Here is a 22,078-nt window from a genome sequence, read left to right as displayed (position 1 = left end):
TATAAAATGTGTACAGTATGTCTTAATATTGCTTTAGAGCTTCCTAAATAGGTTCCTTTTCTCTTTGTCATTTCAAGTTAAGTTTATGTGCCAAAAGCAATTCTTGATTTCCAGTGACTAAATGGGCTAGAATTACTAAAGGCAAATAGGCTGTTGACATTTCAAATTAATTTTCTCTTGGCAGGGGATGTTTCCTCTTAGTTTATTGAATGAGGTGAAGGTCTGCTGATGTCCATCATCCAATTATGTGGAAGCAAAAATACAAAGTAAAATTTCACCTGATTCACCAAGCTATGGGAAAGTTCCCCTGCAGAGTGCAAATTCCCTAGCAAAGTTAACAGCCTGTTTACCTTTAGTAAATCAACCCTATTGTTTTCTTTTGTTGCCTGAAATAGCACTTTAATGTGTGTGTATCCCTAGGAACCTGGTGCATGTATTCATAATTTTGCTCCCTTGTGTGACGTATACACTCACTGGCCACTATATTAGATACACCTTGCTTGTATCGGGATGTACCCCCTTTTCTCTTCAGAACTGTCTTAATCCTTCATGGAATAGATTCAAGTAGGTGCTGGAAACATTCCTTAAAGAATTTGGTCCATATTGCCATGAGAGCAACATGTAGTTGCTGCAGATTTTTCAGTTGCACATCCATGATGTGAATCTCCCATTCCACCACATGCCAAAGGTACTCTATTGGATTGAGATCTGGTGACTGTGGAGGCAATTGGAGTACAGTGAACTTATTTTCATGTTCAAGAAACCAGTTTAAGATGATTTTAGCTTTGTGACATGGTGTATTATCCTGCTGGAAGTAGCCATCAGGAGATGGGTACACTGTAGTCATAAAGGGATGGACATGGTCAGTAACAATACTCAGGTTGGCTGTGGCATTTAAATGATGCTCAATTGGTACTAAGGGGACCAAAGTGTGCCAAGAGAATATCCCCCACACTATTACACCACCACAAGCCTGAACCGTTGATACAAGGCAGGATGGATCCATGCTTTCATGTTGTTTGTGCCAAATTCCGATCCAACCTTCGGAATGTTGCAGCAGAAATCGAGGCTCATCAGAGCAGGCAACATTTTGTCAATCTTCTATCATCCAATTTTGGTGAGCCCTTGCCCGATTGTAGCCTCCGTTTCCTGTTCTTAGCTGACAGGAATGGAACACGGTGTGGTTTTCTGCTGCTGTAGGCCATCTGCTTAACCTTTTGCCTGCCACCGCCGTAAGGCATATCCCCCGCCGACACCGCTGCCGCTGGCCGCCGGCATCTGGAGCCTCTCATCCCTGTCTGGAGCCACTCCAGGCATGGATCTGTGTCCGCATGGATCCCCATGCTCTCCCCCGCTTGTAGGGGCGGAGGCAGCTGGGATGCGAAAAAAATCTCCGGCAGAGGATCGAGCCGCTCGATCACTATGATCGAGTGGCATGAGAGAGCGGTGGGAGGGGAGGAGAGAGGAGCCGCTGTCATCCTATCAGTTTCAGGATGACGGGCTGTGTGCAAGGCTGAGCGGAGGATCGGTAAATATCATTGATATTTACCGATCCTCTGTGTGCAGCACAAACACTGGAGTGATCGTCTCATCACTTCAGTGTTTGTAAATAACTGGGGACACATAGTACTATGTGTCCCCAGTTATGAATGAACGGGATGTGATTTACATCACTTCCTGCTCATTCATGACTTTCTCAATGGGGAGAAGCACTCACTACCGAGGCTCCTCTCCATTCAGAAACTGGTGATAGTAAATATTTTACTATCAACAGTTTTTGAATGAATGGGAAGCCTCTGTACTGAGTGTTTCCCATTCATTGAGTGCTGAGGCTGTAGAAAAAGAAATGACTCTGTGTCCTCAATTTATTTTTCTATTTCAAAAGGGAAATGTCAGGGGTCTGTTTAGACCCCTAATATTGCCCCGAAGCCCCCCCAACATTATAAAAAATAAAAATAAATAATTAAAAAATAAATAAAAATGTGTAAAAACAAAAACAAAAAAACCTAATTAAAAAAAGCACAACTCCCCTCCCCCACACACATAACATACACGTGCACCATATTGTGGTGCACGCCATGCACATGCATTGCAGTGCGTTGTTAGAACGCATCGCAGTGCATGATTTGGCAATTATTTTTTTCTTTGAAAAAAAAACATTAATTAACTGTGGCAGCGCATGGCAAAGCTTTGTGACGCATTGCCATGCGTTGTGATACCTTGGAGGTGATTTACTAACCTAAACACACGCACGCACCAGGTGCGTGTGCATTTTTACACAGCAAAGCGTATTTATCAACCAAACACGAGCAACGTGTCACATTTTCACGCAGTTATGGCGCATTTTTATGTATTTACGTACGTGCGCGTCATGTAGCATGCGCCATAGGCTACACACCGCTCTGATAGCGGCATGCAAGTCTCTGAAAGCATATTTTCACTAATGCCATATATGGAAAAATCATGCACATGATGCATATATAATGCTGCTTAACAGTTTAGACAAAAATGGTTAGCTCATGCATTTACATTCCTGCATTCATCAACGCAAGCAACACAACAAAGAGCTAATTTACACAACATCACCTTGCAATTCTTGCAGGGCTTTGCACAACACACCTGCTGGGTGTGTACACACTACAAAGGTGTCTAGATTCCACCAATAGATCATGCTGGGAGGGAACACACTACAGAGGTGTATACTTGTTCGTGGCATGTGTTTATAAGGTTAGTAAATCAACCCCAATGTGTTGTAATTAAATATACGCCTGTATCATTTTATCACAACACAAACACCAACCCAGCGCAAAACCTATTTTAAACATAAGTGGCTTATTTACAGTTTTGCGTACCTTCATTTTTTTACTTTTCCGTAAAAAGGTACAATTTCAAATTTGCTAATATTTGTTATTTATTAACTCAATACAGTTTTATCTTTTAGATTTAGTCAGAAAATATTTTTTTGTGTGCGCTGATACTGATTTTAGTGCTTTATCAATTGAATTGTGTATTTTTATCGGTTTAATATTAATTTGAGAAACATTTGCGCAATTATCGCAGGGCCTATAAATTTAGTATCACCATCTTTTTATTCTACCAGGCCTGTGTTTTCAGAAAATATATGGTTTGGGGGGTCTTTTACAGACGCTAGCAACGCAGCAGTTGAAAATCAAATCAATGGGAAAGATTGCAAAAATGGCGTGGCCAGCTGAGGTGCAAAATGTTCCGGAGGGCTTGGCAGCAAAAGGGTTAAAGGTTCAATGTGTGGTATATTTAGAGATGCTCTTCTGCATTCCATGGTTGTGACAAGTGGTTATTTGAGTTACTGTTGCCTTTCTATTAGCTTGAACCAGTCTGCCCATTCTCCTCTGACCTCTGACATCAACAAGGTATTCTTGCCCAGAGAGCTGCCGCTCACTTGATATTTTCTCTTTTTCTTTTTCTCTGTAAACCCTACAGATGGTTGTGTATGAAAATCCCAGTAGATTAGTGGCTGATTTCAGACGTACATCGGCGGAAATCAGCCGTACATCGGGTGTCTTCACGTGGCTTCGGGTTGGCCGAACATGCTCAACATGTTCGGCCGACCCGAAGTGCAGAAGGAGTTTGACTCAGCCGATCCAACATCTGGATCGGCTGAGCCGAACCTCCGGCAGGCTACTCACTGCTGTTTGGCCTATTCTTATAGATGCCGAACAGCAGTGAGTGAATAGCCGAATGCTATTAACGAGCAGTTGAACACGTTTACCTAATAAAGTCACCAGTGAGTGTATATCGGGTTCATTTATAATATTAGCTTACTTGTAAAGGAGTCAGAATTGTCCACCATTTTATGGGGGTAATTCAAACATAATTTCCTTATATCTAGGTGTGTTCAAGAAAGTTTAATCTCCATCAAATGCAATAGATTTTAGTTGCTCCTGTTTGAGCTTACCACTGTTGGCTAAGCCATGCTTTGCTAGCCCTCTCTTTCTCCTAAACCATACATTGTTGCTTGGCTTCAGGCCTATTTTATACAATTTTGCTTCACTCTTAGGTTTGTTCAAACCATACCCCATGTCATAATCCATGTTATAATGTGCATTGCCACAGCGCACAGTAAGATTACAAAGATAATTGCACCCTAATGCACATCTACAGTGGGCTGCAACACGCCTGCATTGTAGTGCACTGGAACACACAGATGGGTATGCTGTGTTCGACTGTTCGTTGCTTTGCACTGCATAAAAAATGCCTGTTAGTGTTAATAAAAAGTGAATTAAATTTACACTGATGACCAACCCTTAAAATCAATGCACCACATCCCCCATGAATATTATAAGTATTTGCCAATCACATTGATTGGGATTTTATAGGTGCCAATTTTAAGAGAACCAAATTTTACAAAAAAGTTTAAAAAAATTGTAATAACTTTTATTGCTATAAATACATTCATGAAATACATCACTTATCAATGCGTGACTTGCCAAGTTCTAGAGTCATATTTGACCCTTAAAGGAGAACTATGGGGTAAGTGTTTTTCCCTATAGTTCTCCTAAGGGTCACAGGAGGACACAAACTAGCGTCCTCCCGCGACCCAAAGCTCAGTATACCACAAGCTACATCTCGCAGTATACTGAGACCGCCGCAGCCGGGACGGATCCCGACATTACTGTCGAGATCCACCCAGCAGGCGTGATTGACAGCTAGCTCTGCCTATCCAGAGCCAGCTGCACCCGCCCCCTCCCCTGTCCATTCCGTCAGTCAACGCTGGAGGATCGGAGTGGGGGAGGGGGAATCCCTGCAGGGAGCCGTGAGTGACAGTCACGTCTCTCTGCAGGGAGATGATCGAGAAGTGAGCGAGCGACGGTATGTGTTCGCTCACTTCCCGATCTATTGAGCCGACGTGTGACAGTTTAATTGTCACACATCGGCTCGAACTATGAGGATGAGTGATTTTTACTCACCTCATAGTTCTCCTTTAATGAATTTGTATATATTCCTCTATTCAGGCCTGATTCAGTGCACCATTTGTCCTAATTTATAGGCATATACAGTATATAAGACCCTTCTTTCCTTTTGCGTCTTTATCATAGGAGCATGAATCTTTTCTCTGTTCCACCATGACATTTAAATGCAATACAGTTTTAAAATGATTAAATACAATTTCACTGAATAGTATGTGAAAGTGGGACCAATGAACGAAACTGCTAAGGGCAAAATAATTGCACTTCTCTTCTCAAATGTCCTTTCTCCTCTATATAACCTTACAAATGGCATGGAGGGATTTCATTAATGCTTTTGAAATTGAAATATTTAGCATATGAAACTCAATAGATGGAATGAGAACATTGCCAGGTTAATAATATTAGATCCGCGCACAAAAGTAAAATGTGGCATATCCCTCGTTTCTAATTGCAAGGCTATTTTAGAACTAAGAGCTTTACAGGTAACGGAAAGTATCTTCAGAATATTAGATGTGAGGTTGATTTTCAAGTGGAACTGCAGTCAAAACATTCTTCTAATTTTGGGCAGTGTTCGGAAGGGTTAGAAACTCTTGTTGTTTTTTTAACATTGCCTGTATCTATGTTGGGAAGGTTCAGTCACATTACCTGTCCTGACAACTATTATCAGAGATAGATAGTGAAGGGAAATGTAAAATGTTAAAGTTGTTGCAGAGCATATTTCCTCAGACTTCCTGTTTGTTAAGTCTCTGGAATAGGAAGTGAGGAGTAATCTCCCCAATGATGGCACAGGCGGCAATACAAATCTGACGTAGGTTCAAAAATGTTCCCTTTCTCTCCATAACTGCTGCCTATAGCTATGAAAAGCTCAAGCTTAGGAGTTTGGATTTACTTTTAGCTCCTATAGTAAAGGTGGAGCTAAGAAAGGTACTTCCACATTTCTTTTGGTTTAGTTCTTTAAATAATAATTGTTAATGGGAGCCTTACTCAGTTATAACGCACCACCCCCTTAAAACATATATCACGCAGCAAAAAAAGAAAATTGAAAGGGGTTTTGATGAAAGGTGCAAGACAATAGTCTACTGTATAGAATATAAAATCACAAATTATATTATACAAATACTAAAATGTACATAATCCATAACATACATACAGAATGTACAATACAAACAACACATATAGCCCCCAAACCGGATGCCCCAAAGTGACGCACCCCCAACTGCTGACACAAAAAAGTATTTCTCAGAGACACCAAATAATTGCATCCAATGTAGTCTTACAGGTAATAGAAATATGCTGGGTGGTGTTCCTGAATTTCTCTACGCATTTTGCCCCGCAGAGCTTCCTTAGGAGAAGGGATATTTGGGTTATATTAAAAGAACCACTTAACAGAATAATATCATCCCGCCAACATATGTGCTCACTCCTATGATGGACTACAATCTTAGGTTTAGTTTAGTAATTTGTATTGAGATTGTAGTGCATCACAGGAGTGAGCTTTGAGCGGTGGCTGCTTTACAACACACACAGGGACCATGGGGAACAAAAGTAGCCACCCTCCAGAAGGAAGGACAGTGTCAGCACCAATTCAGAGATGATTTGAGGATCTACAGCCGAGTGATACAAAAATAAGATACATTTTTGTTAATAGTTAGGGTACTTGAATGTATTTTTAAGATTTAACTCCTGAGTTTATTGTCACTGTAAGATAATGAATGGGGTTTTCTGAGGATTATTAGTGCGGAGGCTGGAAGGAGGTAATTTGTGAGCCACTATATGAAAGTGCACTTAAAATTTAATATACATTACCCACAGAAGCTTAAAGTGTATTTATAGCACAAACCTTTTTTTTTAGTTTTAGATAGAGTAGGGGATGGGTTAAACCCCTGTCAGTGTATTTTTTGCTGTCTATGTCCTATTGGGGAGATTTCTCCTAATTTTCTGTCACAGAGACTGAACAAGAAGTGAGGGAAATTTCTACAAAGTGATGGGAATTCCCCTCTTGGAAAGTTGTCACCCAAACAGATGTCCCCACTGGAAGACAATTGTAAATGTTGGATTTCCCGTCACTTTATTTCTTGGTGACAATGGCTACTAGGATAAATAAGGAAGGTGCATCTCATCAGGTAGGACAATGACAAGAATAAAAATCCAACAGAGAGTCTAAGGCTTTCCCACTCAATCCAAAACATATAAATATGGCTATACATACACATTAACTGTGGCCAAATGGAACACCCAGTTTTTGGAATGGTCACATACAGTAACTACTGATAAATCTTAATAGGGGTCATCATCACCCTGTATGTCCAGTTTTAAATATCACTTTTTAAATACATTGTGTTAAAACATTTAACTGTTTGTACAGTTCAGCTTATTATCAACTTTTTATCTAGCATGAGGAAAGGGAATGACAGAAGTAATGACAACGCAGGAAATGCTGAAGAGGCAGATCGTGAGAGAAGTTTATCCTCAGTAACCAGCTATTCGGAAAGCAACACAAGTCAAAGTTTAAGAAACTCTCAGAATGTTTGTAATGAAAATCCAGAGGGTAAATGCTTGGATATAAAAAGTCTGCAACCGATAGGTGAGTCTTTATTTTTAGTGTGACGTGACCTTATATGTAGCCAAAAATTACAAGCAGGTTTAGATTGGTTATGATAAAGGAGTAAATATTGTCATTTACTCTTATAATCCAAAATGCACCGTAAGCCTGTTATTTCCAATATAAAACAATGGGCGGGGCTAAATGCTGCACTGAGGAGAGATCCTGACAATATTGTCAGGATCCTCCCACTGGTCTTTCTTCCCTATGATTGACACTGCATGTTTTATGCTGCAGCGCTGTCATGATTGTTTATGTGAAGGTGCAGCAGCTCTGTCCCCGCCTCCCCGTCCCCGCCTTCCCTCCACAAGCTGCTGTGCTGCATATCCCCGCTTTCTCTCTGCAAGCTGCTGTGCTGTGTATGTTCTCCCTGCCTCCCCGTCTCCATCCTCTGTCCCACCTTCTCGCCACAAGCTGCTGTGCAGTGCCACCGCTTGTCCCCAGCTCATAGGCAGACTTATTTTCTTTGTATCAGCGCTACAGTACAGAACAAGGTCTTTATGCGGTCAGCTGATAAAAGTAAACCAGCCAGGAGATGCTGCCTAGGATCATTTACCACATATGGGCATGGCCATAGATGGTAAATTAAGTCACTGGTGATGCCTGATGGCTTGTTTACAAAGAGAAACAAGCTGGCAAGCATCGGAATAGTAGTTGCTATGATGTCGGCGGCCGCTGGCATCGTATTAAACAGGGACACAAAGCAGGGAGAGTGTGGGAAGAATGGGAGGAGAGCGAGTCAGCATGAGTCAGTGCTTAGTACCATGAGGAGCCGCTGCTTATCTTCTCAATTGCGCCTCAGCCTTCCACTCCCACGTATCAGCGTGCACGTTCTGGCCCCATACGCCGGTATGCACGCTTTGAGAAAGCACGACCACACCAGACTTCAGAATTTAAAAATTAAGCTGAAGGCTGGCTGCAATAATTGGAGATATAAAAGGAGAATATTTATTTGGCATTAGGTCATAATTCTCCTTTAACTGCCTCCCTCCCTAGCTACACATACTTACCACCCTTTTGCTCACCGTCGCTTTGCTTGGCCAATAGGAATGAAGAAATATACATGGTAATTCCAGATATGGGTAGTGTTGTGACTCATATTCCTTCATCAAGATATCGGCTCTGGTGTTTTGTGAGTGGATGCTCAGGCACCAAGTGCTTGGGGGGGGCGGTGTGGAGAGCTTACACCGGGCACCCTAACGTCAAGTTTACATAGTGCACCCTATCTTTAGGGAAAGGGGAAGTGCAGTGATGTGACAACTAAAATGTAACTTTCATTTCCTGTGAGCCCCAGTAGCCAGCCTTAAAGTTGAACTGAACTTTAAGCTTAAATCCGCTTAATACATTTAAGGTGCATCAAAACAATAGGTGTGTAAAGTCTTAGCCCTCGTTCACACCTGAATGTTTTGTAGCGCGTTCTACGCTCGACGAACGCTCTACAAAAACGCTCAAAAATATAAATCCCATTGTATTCAATGGTCTCGTTCCCACCTTGGCGTATTTCCGCCCGTCCCTAATGCGCTACAAAACGGCCCACGCCTGAAAAGGTACATGTACTACTTTGGGCCGTTTTGTTGCGCGTTTCCATTGGGATACAGCCAAGTAGCCTTCGGAAACGCGCGTTTGTCGCGCAACTTTTTTACCGGGAATCGCGGTAAAAAAACGTGCGACGGTCGCGCGACAGACGCGCATATGCAATACGCCTAGGTGTGAACGAGACCTTAGAGTTGGTTTTCTTTAGAAAGCAGCCACAGCCTGAATAGAAAAGCCTGTCCCCTGCCAGCATGCTACAGAGAAGGATGAACTCTATCTTTCTGTGTGGAAGCATTGTTCTCTCTAGAGAGGCCCAACATGTTCTCTACCATGTGAGAACTAGAGCTCTTCAATCAGCAAGTAGCATTAGTATTGTTAACTGCAGACTAATAGGTCTGATTCAGCAGAGGACATGTTGGACCTCGACAGAGAGACCAATGCTTCCCCACGGAGAGCAAGGGTCCTTCTCTATAGCATGCTGACAGGGGGTAGGCTTTTCTACTCAGATTATGGCTTTTTTCAAATAAAATGACATGTAAGATTTTGGAAACCTTTTGTTTTGCTGCACTTAGAATTTATTTAGCAGATTCCAGTTGGGCTTTAAATGAGCTGCTACCAAAATAAAGTCTAACCTGTCCCTTCCATGGTTTAAAGTATTGACTTTTCCAGAAGGAGTTCAGCAAAGGGTAACCGCCGGATCTTTCCCTTGTTCATATTGATTAGTTTATTTTAGTGAAAACATTCTTAGCAAAACATAGTACCAATGCACTTCCTATGTACTACAGTGTTACCGATAAAAGCATATTGGTTCTGTTCATTATTTTTTGTCTTTATATTTTTTGTTTCACAGGTAAACGAAAATTGAAGAGTAAATCGGCACACACCCATTCTTCTTTAAACCAGATTTCTGCGCTTTCCGGGGCAAACAAGGAAAAACGTCACGGTTGCTGTGATACAACAGCTGATTACAAGCTTACCAAAAGGCTATCTTCAAGTCAACACTGTGTACAAAACTGCACTCACTCTCCTTTTCCTCATGCAAATAAAAATATAAATGAGCAGACCAGAGAGGACCAGTCCGGTCATACATCATCCACAAATTCTACATTAAGCCTTTTGTTCGGAAAGAAAGGCTTTTCTAGTGCACTCGTTCTGTCGGGTCTGTCAGCTGCTGATGGAGACAATACAGCAGACACACTATCCTCTGGTAGTGTAAACATTGTAGTGTGTCCGCTTTCTAGAACTGGAAATCAAAGAGAGGTTAGTTAGGAGTTTTTAAGTAACTTTATAAATTATTTTGTTAGTAATTAAAAGATAACTACGGGGTAAGTATTTTTCCCCATAGTTCTCTTTAGTGTCACGGGAGGACATATACTAACCTCCTCCGATGACCCAAAGCTCAGTATATCGCGGGATAGCCCAAGATACACTGAGAGCGCCGCAGCTCGGACGGATCCTGACAATACTCTTGTGATCCACCCAGCTGCGTGAGTGACAGCTAGCTCTGCCTATCTAGAGGCAGAGCCTGCTGTGCCTGCCCCCTCCCCATTCGTTCCTCCACTCAGCACTGGAGGATCGGAGAGTGGAGAATCCCTGTGGGGAGCGGTGACTGACAGGGACGATCGGGAAGTGAACGAATCAGCCGCATGTTTCTGCTCACTTCTCGATCAATAGAGCCGACCTGTGACAGCTTCTTTGTCACAGGTCGGCTCTAACTATGAGGATGAGTGGAAATTACTCACCTCATAGATCTCCTTTACATTATATGTAGTTATTTTTGCTTAAAGCAAAACTGTGTTTTGCATCTCCCTAACAGGTTATACTCAGCTTTCTTTCACTCCCCTGCTGCTCCGTTTGGAAGCAAGAAAACAAAGACCCGTGTAAAATCTGAGTCACTCTAGTCAGAGCTTAAAGGGAATCTGTGGCCAGGCTATGGACATTTAAGAATTTAGATTTTTTTAACAAGGAGTAAATGAGTTTTAAAACAAGATATCATTGACCACTGTAGCTGCAAGCACTCTGGAACAACTCATCCTAAAATTTCACAGCAGAAACACTGCGGTTGTTTTCTCATCAGCTCAGCTTACCCTGTTCCTCTTTGCCAGAGCTCCTGCTCAGTGTTTACATTAGAGATTAGAAGGATTGCCGGCTGCTGAGTCACTGCAGGGAGGTGGATGCAGGGTGAGCTGAGCCATTGCTGGGAGGGAGAACAAGGTGAGCTGAGCCATTTTTGGCAGGGAGAGCAGGGTGGGCTGAGCTGCAAACTATGTCAGTGCTTTTGTTGGGAACTTTGAGGATGAATTACTCCATAGTGTCTGTAGCCACAGAGGTCAAGGCTTATTTTAAAGCTCGTTTAAGCTCATGTACTGCATTTTAAGAATATGTAAATAGTTTAATGGCCACGGGTTTATTTTAAACAGAACTGAGGACTCTCCCTGCCCCCATGTGACAGCTCTAGGCTAACAAAGACACTTCCACATGAGAAGAGGGACAGACAGATCGATATAAAAATATTCTGACAACCCAAAAATATGGGATATGCAGTCTGCATTAATTCTGCTGCACATTGCTTATGAAGGAAAAACTTTGGCTTTACAATCCTGAATGAGTTTGTGAATAAAGTAACAAATCAATACAGTAAATATTATTTGCTTACTGGGATTTTAACATGTGAAAATTATCTTCTCTGTATTACTTACATCTAAAAAGTTTAATTTATTACATTAACAGAAGCTGAATTGGACGTAAACATCTATCTGATGTTTTAGGTTAAAAAATAAGGAACTACATGCTTCTAGCCACCTCCTAATGGTCAGCCATCAATCTTACATCTACATTACCAACTCTATTACCTTTTCCCTCATCTGCTGGCCTAGATAGGTTACTTCAGTGTAAGCAGTATTGCAGTTCCACTGACATTGCCATGTGGCAAGCACAGATTCTGCTCAGTGTTCTGTACAAGTTCCGGTTGATCCTTCTAAGCTTGTACTGTACATTTTTATTGCTACTCTAGTTGTGACCCTACTCTAGTTTTTTATTTTTCATGGCATATGGAAAGGCTAGAACACCCATTAGCTTTTTTTTTTGCTGGCTTTGTCCTGGAGGCTTCCTCTCACTTTTTGTCAAGGTGAGAATGTTGGGACAGAACTTGAGACAAAATCTCTTCAATCTCTTGGGCATAAAAAAAAACCTCAACACAGCTTTTAACCCTCCCCTACCTTATCCAAATCTAAAAAAGGTTTTGGCTAGAGTTACACTTTAAAGGTTTTAAAGCTTTAACAGGGCTGCATCAATGCTGGTAACAACTGGCTGAAATGTCTGTAAAGGTTCTCATTCATCCAGGTCATGGTATATCTGTAAAAAATAAATCAAGGCAACTGGACTTGCTGTATTTTTTTCTTGAAGATGTTTTACTGGTGAATGTTGCTCCAATCCACATAACCTTTTAGTCGCAACCAGGTGTTGATTGCATTTGCATAATTGAACCTACACTTAAAGGAAAAAGGTCACTCCTTTGAAGACAGTCAAGTACACATCCTAAACAGGGAGGGGGACTGGTTCAAAAGAGGTGTGAAAGAGGCCATTTATGTAAAAATAAAGAGAACCCAAGCTGTAATCTGTTAAACATAACCAGCATTCGGTCAGAGACCCCATGCTCTCTGACCCCATGCAGGTTATGTTTAACAGATTATGTTGATTGGAGCAACATTCACCATATTTATGCCCAGATAATTTTTGTACAAGTTATTCTGAATTGAGAAAGGTAGTCGGATGACCAGTGAAACATCTTTAAAGGAGAACTATGAGGTGAGTGAAAATCACTCATCCTCATAGTTTGAGCCGACGTGTGACAATGAAACTGTCACACGTCGGCTCAATAGATCGGGAAGTGAGCGAACACATACCGTCGCTCGCTTACTTATCGATCATGTCCCTGCAGAGAGCCGTAACTGTCACTCACGGCTCCCTGCTGGGATTCCCCCCCTCCCCTGTCCGATTCTCCAGCGCTGACTGGCGGAACGGACGGGGGAGGGGGCGGGTACAGCTGTCTCTGCCTTTAGATAGGCAGAGCCATCTGTCAACCACGCAGCTGGGTGGATCTCGACAGTAATGTCGGGATCCGTCCCGGCTGCGACGGTCTCAGTATACCGCGAGCTGTAGCTCACGGTATACTGAGCTTTGGGTTACGGGAGGATGCTAGTGTATGTCCTCCCGTGACCCTTAGGAGAACTATGGGGAAAAACACTGATCCCATAGTTCTCCTTTAAGAAAAATACACCAAGTCCAGTTGCCTTGATTGATTTTTAACAGGTATAACTGGCTGAAAACGTTGCAAATGCTATGTAGAAGCTTGCTATATACACTGCACTTAGAGGAGCTAATGATCATGTGTACAAAGCCTTTAATATAAAGGAGTAAGAAAATGAGGATTTCCTGTGCTGCAGTTGCTAAATTCAGCCTCAGAAACATTTGTAACTTCCCTTTTAATGAATAAGCAAAGTGTATCTGTTTGCTGAATGATTGAAATAAGGAATAAATCAATAGCGGCCTAACTCTGACTCTTTTTTTTTTTCTAGAAATTTTATGAAACTTTTGAATGTGCTGAGATTGCAGAGGCAAGTCAAATGTCTGAACAAGAACATCAAGGAGGAGCTGCCAACACTCTGGAAACATCAACTGTCAGCCACTAAAAAAAAAAGTTGATGTCATTGTCTTTCTGTAATTAAATCAAATTTTCACTGACAAGCAAAAATTGTGAGCATGTAGCTGCAACCTCAAACTATGTGACTTTCAAATTAAAGATTTTTCAGGGACATATAATATGCAAAGATGAACGGCTAACATGCCTTGCATGCCCATTGATATGTTTAATCACAAATGCTTGCATATGCTTTATAAGTGTGACATTTTCCATTATGCAGTCAGCTATTTAAACATTACCGTACTGTAAAACACAAGCTGCATCAGTCATGCTAGCCCACGGTGGTATAACACTAGAACAAATTAAAAATAAAATGATTAGATTCTCATTTATTGTTGTTAATAAGGTTTGTCCCCAGCAAAGCTGATTGTTTCTCTCTGCAACATTTTGGTTTTCTTAAGATCTGAGCTAAGTAGTTATTCTATTGTTCCTGGCTGCAGATCCCGACAATATTGTCTGGGTCCACCTCGCTGCTTGATTGACAGGTGGCTCTGCCTCTCTAGAGACAAAGCCAGCTGTGCCCACCCCCTCCCCGTCTGTCCCTCCAATGAGCGCTGGAGGAACAGAGAGGGGAGGGTAGAATCCCTGCAGGGAGCGGTGACTGACAGTCACTACTCTTTGCAGGGAAAAGACTGTGAGCTGAGCGATCAGCGGTTCTTGATCTATAGAGCCGGCGTGTGACTTCTGCAGTGTCTCATGCTGGCTCTAAGTATTGGGAAGGGTACATTTTACTCTCTCAATACCCCCCAAAGTCAAAACTTTGTAGAGCCACCTTTTGCAGAAATTACAACTGCAAGTCTCTTGGGGTACATCTCTATAAGAAAACCTTAAACCACTCGAGTGCTGCTTTAGCAGTATGCTTAGGGTCATTGCCCTGCTGAACGTTCGTACCAGTCTGAAATCTCTGGCAGACTGAAACTGGTTTCACTCAAGAATTTACCTGTATCTAGCACCATCCATCATTCCTTTAATTCTGACCAGTTTGTCAGTGCCTGTCGATGAAAAACATCCCAACAGCATGATGCTGCCACCACCATGCTTCACTGTGGGGATGGTGTTCTCGGGGTGATGAGAGGTCTTGGGTTTGAGCCAGACATAGCGTTTTCCATGAAGGCTAAAAAGCTCAATTTTAGTCTCACCTGATCTGAGTACCTTCTTCCATATGTGTGTGGAGTCTCCCACATGCCTTTTGGCCAACAGCACACATGTTTGCTTATTTTTTTCTGTAAGCAATGGCTTTTTTTTCCTGGCCACTCTTCCATGAAGGCCCGCTCTGTGGAGTGTACGGCTTAAAGTTGTCCTATGGACAGATACTCCAATCTCTGCTGTGGAGCTTTGCAGCTCCCTCAGGGTTATGTTTGGTGTTGCCTCTCTCATTAATGTCCTCCTTGCCTTGCCTGGGAGTTTTGGTGGGCGGCCCTCTCTAGGCAGGTTTGTTGTGGTGCCATATTCTCCCCATTTTTTTAAACAATGAATTTAATGGTACTCCGTGGGAGGTTTAGTTTCAGATATTTTTTATAACCCAACCTTGATCTGTACTTCTCCACAACTTTGTCCCTGACCTGTTAAGAGAACTCCTTGGTCTTGGTGGTGCCCCTTGCTCAGTGGCGTACTCTGGAGCCTTTCAGAACAGGTGTATATATACTGAGATCATGTGACACTTAGATTGCACACAGGTGGTCTTTATTTAACTAATTATGTGACTTCTGAAGGTAATTGGTTACACCAGATCTTATGTAGGGGCTTCATGGCAAAGGTGGTGAACGCATACATATGCATACACCACATTTCCGTTTTTGTTTTTTTTAAAACATGTTATTTTCTTGATTTCACTTCACCATGTTGGACTATTTTATGTATTTCCATTAAATGTAATCCAAAAAAAATAAATTTCAATTCCAGGTGGTAATGCAACAAAATAGGATAAATGCCAAGGGGGTGAATATTTTTGCAAGCCACTGTATATAGTTACATAGTCAAGTTGAAAAAAGACCAAGTCCATGGGGTTCAACCTATCGAGTTGAGTTCAACCTACAGAGAGATATGTGCAGCTAAATTCAAAACCTCTTTTCCTGTGAATGTGGAACTTGGACCTACTCCTCACATTTCACAGGCTCCTTATTGGAGACCTCTGATAACTAGGGAAACCTTAGCTGAACCTAGAAAGGCAGAAGGGTACAGAGCCAAATTGTATTTTTTTTTTTGAGAAATTGGGATTTGTAAATAATTTCAGCGTTCTATATCTCTAAACCTACTGATTATTTTAAAGTGTATGTTAGGGCAAAAAGAGTTGCAGTACATCTCTGCAATGCATGCACATTTTTCTGTTTTTTTTCCCTTTAAGGACCCTGCAAGTGCAGAAATATACCAGCTTATGTGCCAGAAATGCATTCAGCTTCTACTGTAAGTCCTGGTGTAAGTGTTGTCAGCCCTCAAGATGTCTTTTACTAAACTACTCAAACCCACCCCCAAGTCTTTTCTACACAACCTAATGGCTAATTAATCTGTAGTTTTAAGGTAAGATCTGGAAGTGCTAATTAGGCTCTTTGAGATAACACAGGACCAGGGCCGTAGCAAGGTCGAGGTGACTGAGGCTCTCGCCTCGGGCGCAGGTACTTCCTGTTCATTCATGAGTTTCTCAATGGAGAGTAGCACTCAGTACAGAGGCTTTTACCCATTCAGAAACTGATGATAGTAAATATTTTCTGAATGAATAAAAAGCCTCTATACTTTGCATTAATTTAGAACAGAGTCTGCAGAAAAAGAGATTAAGGACTTTGTGTCCTCAATTTCTTTTTCTATTTTAAAAGGGATATATCATGTGTCTGTTTAGACCCCCAGATATTTCCCCAAAGCCCCCAACATTAATAAAAAAATAATAAAAAAGGCAGGGGCACATTACGCAGCATGTGTGCGGGGCTTTGGGCGCAAAAGGGGCTAACTATGGCTCTGCACAGGACAGCTCTGAATTTCTGATCAACAGGTAGGTCACCAGGTATATTTTTGCCATTATTGTATAGAAATGATCAAACACTTTCAATGGCATATTTAACAGGCAGATAAGATCGTTGTTAGGGCTTACATTACAAAGGAGCTACATTTGAAGATGGTCAGCCTATCATAAAAACCCTAATCATCATGTGATAATCTTTTAGAAAGCTTATTTGTTTGTATACTTTGTTTTTTTTTTATATGTACAAGGGAGCAGCCATATTTACTTATACATATGAAAGTTCTGCTCTCTGGGTGTGCCATATTGATCTGTTTATTGGTGGATGGAGTCTATCTGAATAAAAATAATTGCCTTCCTGCAGCCTCTACACTTCATGGGAAGTTTGAATTTAATTCGACTACCACCCCGCTTCAAAAAGTCTGCCAATCTCTCGGCAAAGACTTCATGCTGCTTTGGCAGAACTCCTCTCTCAAGAAGTCATTTTCATTTTCCCAGAAAAGGAAAGGTTTTAGGGTCTCTACTCCCAAAGCAAAAGGGGGTGTTTGCCCCATAATGGATCTGAAAGCGCTCAATGTCATCTTTTGAGTGTAAACATTGTGTGTGGAATTCACCAGGTCAGTCATAGCTTGTGCCACAGCCAAAAAGGAACAATATTACACATTTTCTGGGACCTGTAGTCAAATAATAGATCTTTTAACATAAAAAATATCAAATATTGTTTGAACGGCAAGAACATAGGATGCGTTATAAAGATTTTTTTTCACCAATCCTGATATGAAGAAAACACATAACATACTGGTCTTTGTATATCCAACATAGCATAAAATAAAACAATAATAACGGAAAACTAAGGTGCCATGTTCCAAATAATGAAAAATATTTATTATATACTAAAATGTAAACAATATATATATGTAATACAGTAATACAATGTACAGTGGTTAAAAAGAAAAAAACCCTCCTTAAAAAAAGGGCATTATTCAGTCGAATTGGAATTGGTTCTAATTGTAAAATTCCTCCTACATTCTCTTTGAAGTAGGAGGCACTTCCAGTCCCCTTCCTTAAGGTTTTCCTGTGCTTTCTCCAAGAGAAAAAAATCCTTCTAAATTCACACCGTGGAACTATACCATATGTCTGGCCATAGGAAAAAAACACCCCAAACTTTCCTAACACCCCCCCCCCCCCCACGTACCTGCAGCTGGAGACTTGGGATTCCCCGAACTTCCTGGTTGCGGGGGAGGGTACTGAGGGCGGAGGAGCCATAGGCTGTGACTGCAAGGGTGGGGCCGAGGACGGCTGCATGCTCTGTGTGTCTATAGACGCACACAGCTAGGTGCGGGTACGGCCGTGAGCGTGCACGTATGTGTGCCTTCACAGCAGTCGGCTAGCTGATGGAGGCACCCATGCAGGTGGATGGCGCTAGCGGTTTGGATACCACTAGAGAACGAGGAAATAAATAATTTTTTTTTTAGTAAGTCTGGCTCCCATAAACCAGGAAAAAAACCCGGTACAAGCATGGTGTACCTAATAAAGTGGCCAGTGAGATTGTATTTTTAGTTGATGACCATAGATACCCTTTACATTCTTGTTCTGTTATCAGGACGTTCCCCTAGTCAGGACAGAGACAGAAATAAAAACCTGATACATATCTGGTAGCAATTGACCAGTAGGAGTAAGAATGGGTTTTGAGGTAAATCTGAAATTGGGGGGATGTACTCCTTGGAGAAGGTAAATCGGTCATAACAGTATGTGTGTAGTTTGTGGACCTGGTTATGGTCCAAGACTGCTGCGTCTCTGGTCCATAAGGGGGATCGCTCATCAGAAGATCAAATCCTGGGTGTGTGGTTCGGAGTGCCTCTTATAAAATGGTCAGCTTGCTTGAAGTTTCTTTGAAAGCAAATGTCAGACACATTCCCAGATATCCCTAAACAAAGTCTGTGGGATGCATCTGACATTTCCAGTCAAATAAACAGCTCTAGACATCAACCAGCAGCCCCTTGTAGGAGAAGAAGTTTAATACTTACCCTTTTGGTGAGTCCATGCTTCGCTCTCTTGCTGTTGCCAGGAGCTTCTGCTATCCGCTACTTCCTGGTGTTTTCAAAGTGCATCTTCCTGCTGTGTGCTGTGGTTTCTCATGCAGGGTGTTATGTCACTACAGGAGTCGGTAGTGATTCAGTGGTTGGCATTTAAAACCACAGTGCACAACGGGGGGACCCCGAAGTAGCGGATAGCAGTGGTACTGGTACAGTACGTTTACATCATAGAAGTCCCATTTCTTAGTATTGTTCATCTCTATATGATATCTATCATATATCATATCTCTATATGTATCATATATCATCTCTATATGTATCATATATCATATCTCTATATGTGTCATATATCATATCTCTGTATGTATCATATCTATGTATCATATGTATCATATATATGTATCATATCTATATATGTATCATATATCAGAGCTATCATATCTCTGTATGTATCATATCTCTGTATGTATCATATATCATATCTCTGCATGTATCATATCGCTATATGTATCATATATCATCTCTATATGTATCATATATCATATTTCTGTATGTATCATATCTATATATGTATCATATCTCTGTATGTATCATATATCATCTGTATATGTATCATATCTCTATATGTATCATATATCATATCTATATGTCTCATATCTATATATGTATCATATATCAGAGCTATCATATATCATATCTCTGTACTGTATATATCATATATAATATCTCTATATGTATCATATCTATATATATTGTATCTATATGATAAGCTTCATATATCTAATGTTTATGATAATATCACATATTGTATCTATATATGTATTATATATCATCTCTGTATAAGTATCATAAATTGTTTCTATATTATTATTATTATTATACAGGATTTATATAGCACCAAACGTTTGCGCAGCGCTTTACAATATAAGGAAGACATTACAATCACAATACAATTCAAGACAAGATGGTAAGGAGGGCCCTGCCCCTGAGGGCTTACAATCTAAAAGGGAGGGGCCAGTGATACATGAGGAGGTAGAGTTGTTTGAGAATGCGATGGTTGAGCGGTTAGGTTGAGGTGGGATAGGCTTCCCTGAAGAGATTAGTCTTTAGGGATCGCCTAAAGGCAGTCAGAGTGGGAGGTAGACGGACAGATTGGGGTAAAGGGTTCCAGAGGATGGGAGAGATTCTTGAGAAGTCCTGGAGGTGTGCATTGGAGAAGTTGACGAGGGAGCTGGAAAAAAGATCTTTGGAAGTGCGGAGGGGACGGTTAGGGTGATACTTTGAGACAAGTATATATGTTATATATCATCTCTATATGATAATATCACATATTGTATCTATATATGTATAATATATCCTCTCTATATGATAATTATGAATTGTAGCTACAGTATATGATAAGTATCACATATCATATCTGTATCAGTATCATATATTGTCTCCATTTGATAAATATTATATTTCCTGTCTATATATTGTCTCTATATGATAAGTATATGTTGTCTCTGTATCAGTATATATCATATTTATATGCACATGTCATATCTATAAGTGTCATATATGGTATCTGTATGATAAGTATTATATACCTTTACTAGAAGATATGTATCATATATTATCCCTGTATCAGTATATATCATATCTATACGATGGGTATCATATATAATTTCTATAAGTGTCATATTTGGTATCTGTATGATAAGTATATATGGTCTCTATATGACACGTTTCATGTATCATATCTCCATAAAATCTTGCTCTGGAAGTGAATCCCTTTATGTACTGACACAATAACAACATATCAGCTCAAACGCCAGAAAACTCTCAGGAACCCCACTGCCGAGCTTTCCCGTTCCGCAGCCAAAGAAGTCAGAACGCAGCGGAAGCTCAGCCGAAAGAGCGTACAGTAACTATGGCAACGGCGGGAATCCCACCCTTCCCTACCGGCAACCCCCTCCGTGATCTCCGATTGGCTGACCAGGCAAAGCTTAACCTTTGCCCTATGACCTGATGATGCTCGCTGTTTCCTGCTTGCTGGCCTTGTTGCAGTCAAACGAGTCAGTGCCAAAAGGAGAGCCAGAGGTAGAGGGTGGGATTGATTGACGCTGCACGGAGGCGGCGGAGGAGGAGGAGGAGGGAGGACGGTCGTCAGCCAGCAGCCAGCGCAGGGCTCTCTCTTCTGTCAGTATTCTCTGCCTGGCGCTATTGAAGAGCAATGAGGAAGAAATCTCGGATCTTATTGTGTTTCGCCTTCCTGTGGCTGCTGGGAATCGCCTATTACATGTACTCGGGGAGCTCTGTGAGCTCTGTGAGCAGCATAAAGGTAACGAGGGGGAATGGTGTCCTGGTGCTACTGGCAGCACTGTGTGTGTGTGTGTGTAACCCTGTGTGTGCCGGGAGGAGGGACACTTCCTTGTGGAGCCGGGGTCAGCCACGTCTGACGTGTGAGCATTGCACAATGGTTGTCAATGGAATAGACTGTCCCCAATGGCATGGGCTTTATAACAGGGCTCAGCTTTGTCTGCGAGATGAACTTCCTTGGCTGACCTTGGCCTAGACACTTGTATGGATGTGTCCATGGCTGTGTATGTGTCCCTGGATGTAAGGAGCTCACCCTGGAATTTGGTTGGGCCTTTTATGTGTCTTTACTTTATTGTAATGAAATGACCGTTATTAAAAATTGTTCTGTGTCTATGTGGTATTCCATGGCTGTTCCGTCTGTTCTGATTACATTAATTGAAGTGAAGCACTTGTGGTGCATGGAAAGTGCTTAGATGCTGTACGACTATGCCATAGGATGACAGATATGGGATTCAAGTGTATGGAAAGTCAAAACTTGTGCTGGTGGAGTTAGAACAGTGCTCCCCTGTCAACCTTTGCTTAGTTGTATCCTTTCTTCCCCTACTGACACCTACTACGGTTCCAGTGCTGCCACCTGCAGGTGCATTTTTTACACCCACTGCACACTGTCTGGGCCTCCCGGAGGTCTGAAGGAAAATGAACTTGCCCGTTGTTTAAAAAGTTTGTGTACCTGCAGTTTAGAATGTTTGTCAGGTTTATCGCTGTGTGTGTCCCCATGAGGGAGATGCCTTCTCTCTGTTTTGTCCTGATGACCAGGACTGAAAGTAATGGGAGAATTTAATGTTTCGATTGGAGCCTGTACCCTCTCTTCTGTGCTAAAAATCCCCAATAACCCTAAAAAAAACTACCTGTGGTGGGGGCAAAAGATAGAAAACATACTTGCTTTTGTACATGTTGCCTAGGCAAGGGTGACTTCATTATCCTTCTGGTGAGTTCCCTGTTCAATAG

General features: G+C 41.6%; 2 protein-coding genes across 3 annotated transcripts in view; both read left to right on the top strand.

The window, feature by feature from the left end:
* The window catches only part of PCNX2 (pecanex homolog 2 (Drosophila)), a 74,353-nt gene extending 60,396 nt beyond the window's left edge, over window positions 1–13,957 (top strand). The window contains exons 28-30 of the mRNA XM_018572922.1: window positions 7,340–7,530; window positions 9,932–10,341; window positions 13,659–13,957. Coding sequence (XP_018428424.1) covers window positions 7,340–7,530; window positions 9,932–10,341; window positions 13,659–13,772 — 715 coding nt within the window. The 3' untranslated portion in view covers window positions 13,773–13,957. The remainder of the gene's footprint in view (window positions 1–7,339; window positions 7,531–9,931; window positions 10,342–13,658) is intronic.
* A 6,656-nt stretch (window positions 13,958–20,613) lies between these two features.
* The window catches only part of GALNT2 (polypeptide N-acetylgalactosaminyltransferase 2), an 89,150-nt gene continuing 87,685 nt past the window's right edge, over window positions 20,614–22,078 (top strand). The window contains exon 1 of one of the 2 annotated variants that reach the window (XM_018573277.1): window positions 20,614–21,063. In XM_018573277.1, the coding sequence (XP_018428779.1) occupies window positions 20,985–21,063 (79 nt within the window). In that variant the 5' untranslated portion in view covers window positions 20,614–20,984. Of the gene's footprint in view, window positions 21,093–22,078 lie in introns of both variants that reach the window. The other variant, XM_018573270.1, reaches the window with a different exon arrangement.

The sequence above is a fragment of the Nanorana parkeri genome, unplaced genomic scaffold (genome assembly GCF_000935625.1).
Source record: "Nanorana parkeri isolate BGI_ZX_2015 unplaced genomic scaffold, ASM93562v1 scaffold46, whole genome shotgun sequence".
NCBI classification, from domain to species: domain Eukaryota; kingdom Metazoa; phylum Chordata; class Amphibia; order Anura; family Dicroglossidae; genus Nanorana; species Nanorana parkeri.
This window is presented reverse-complemented; position numbering and strand designations above follow the sequence as displayed.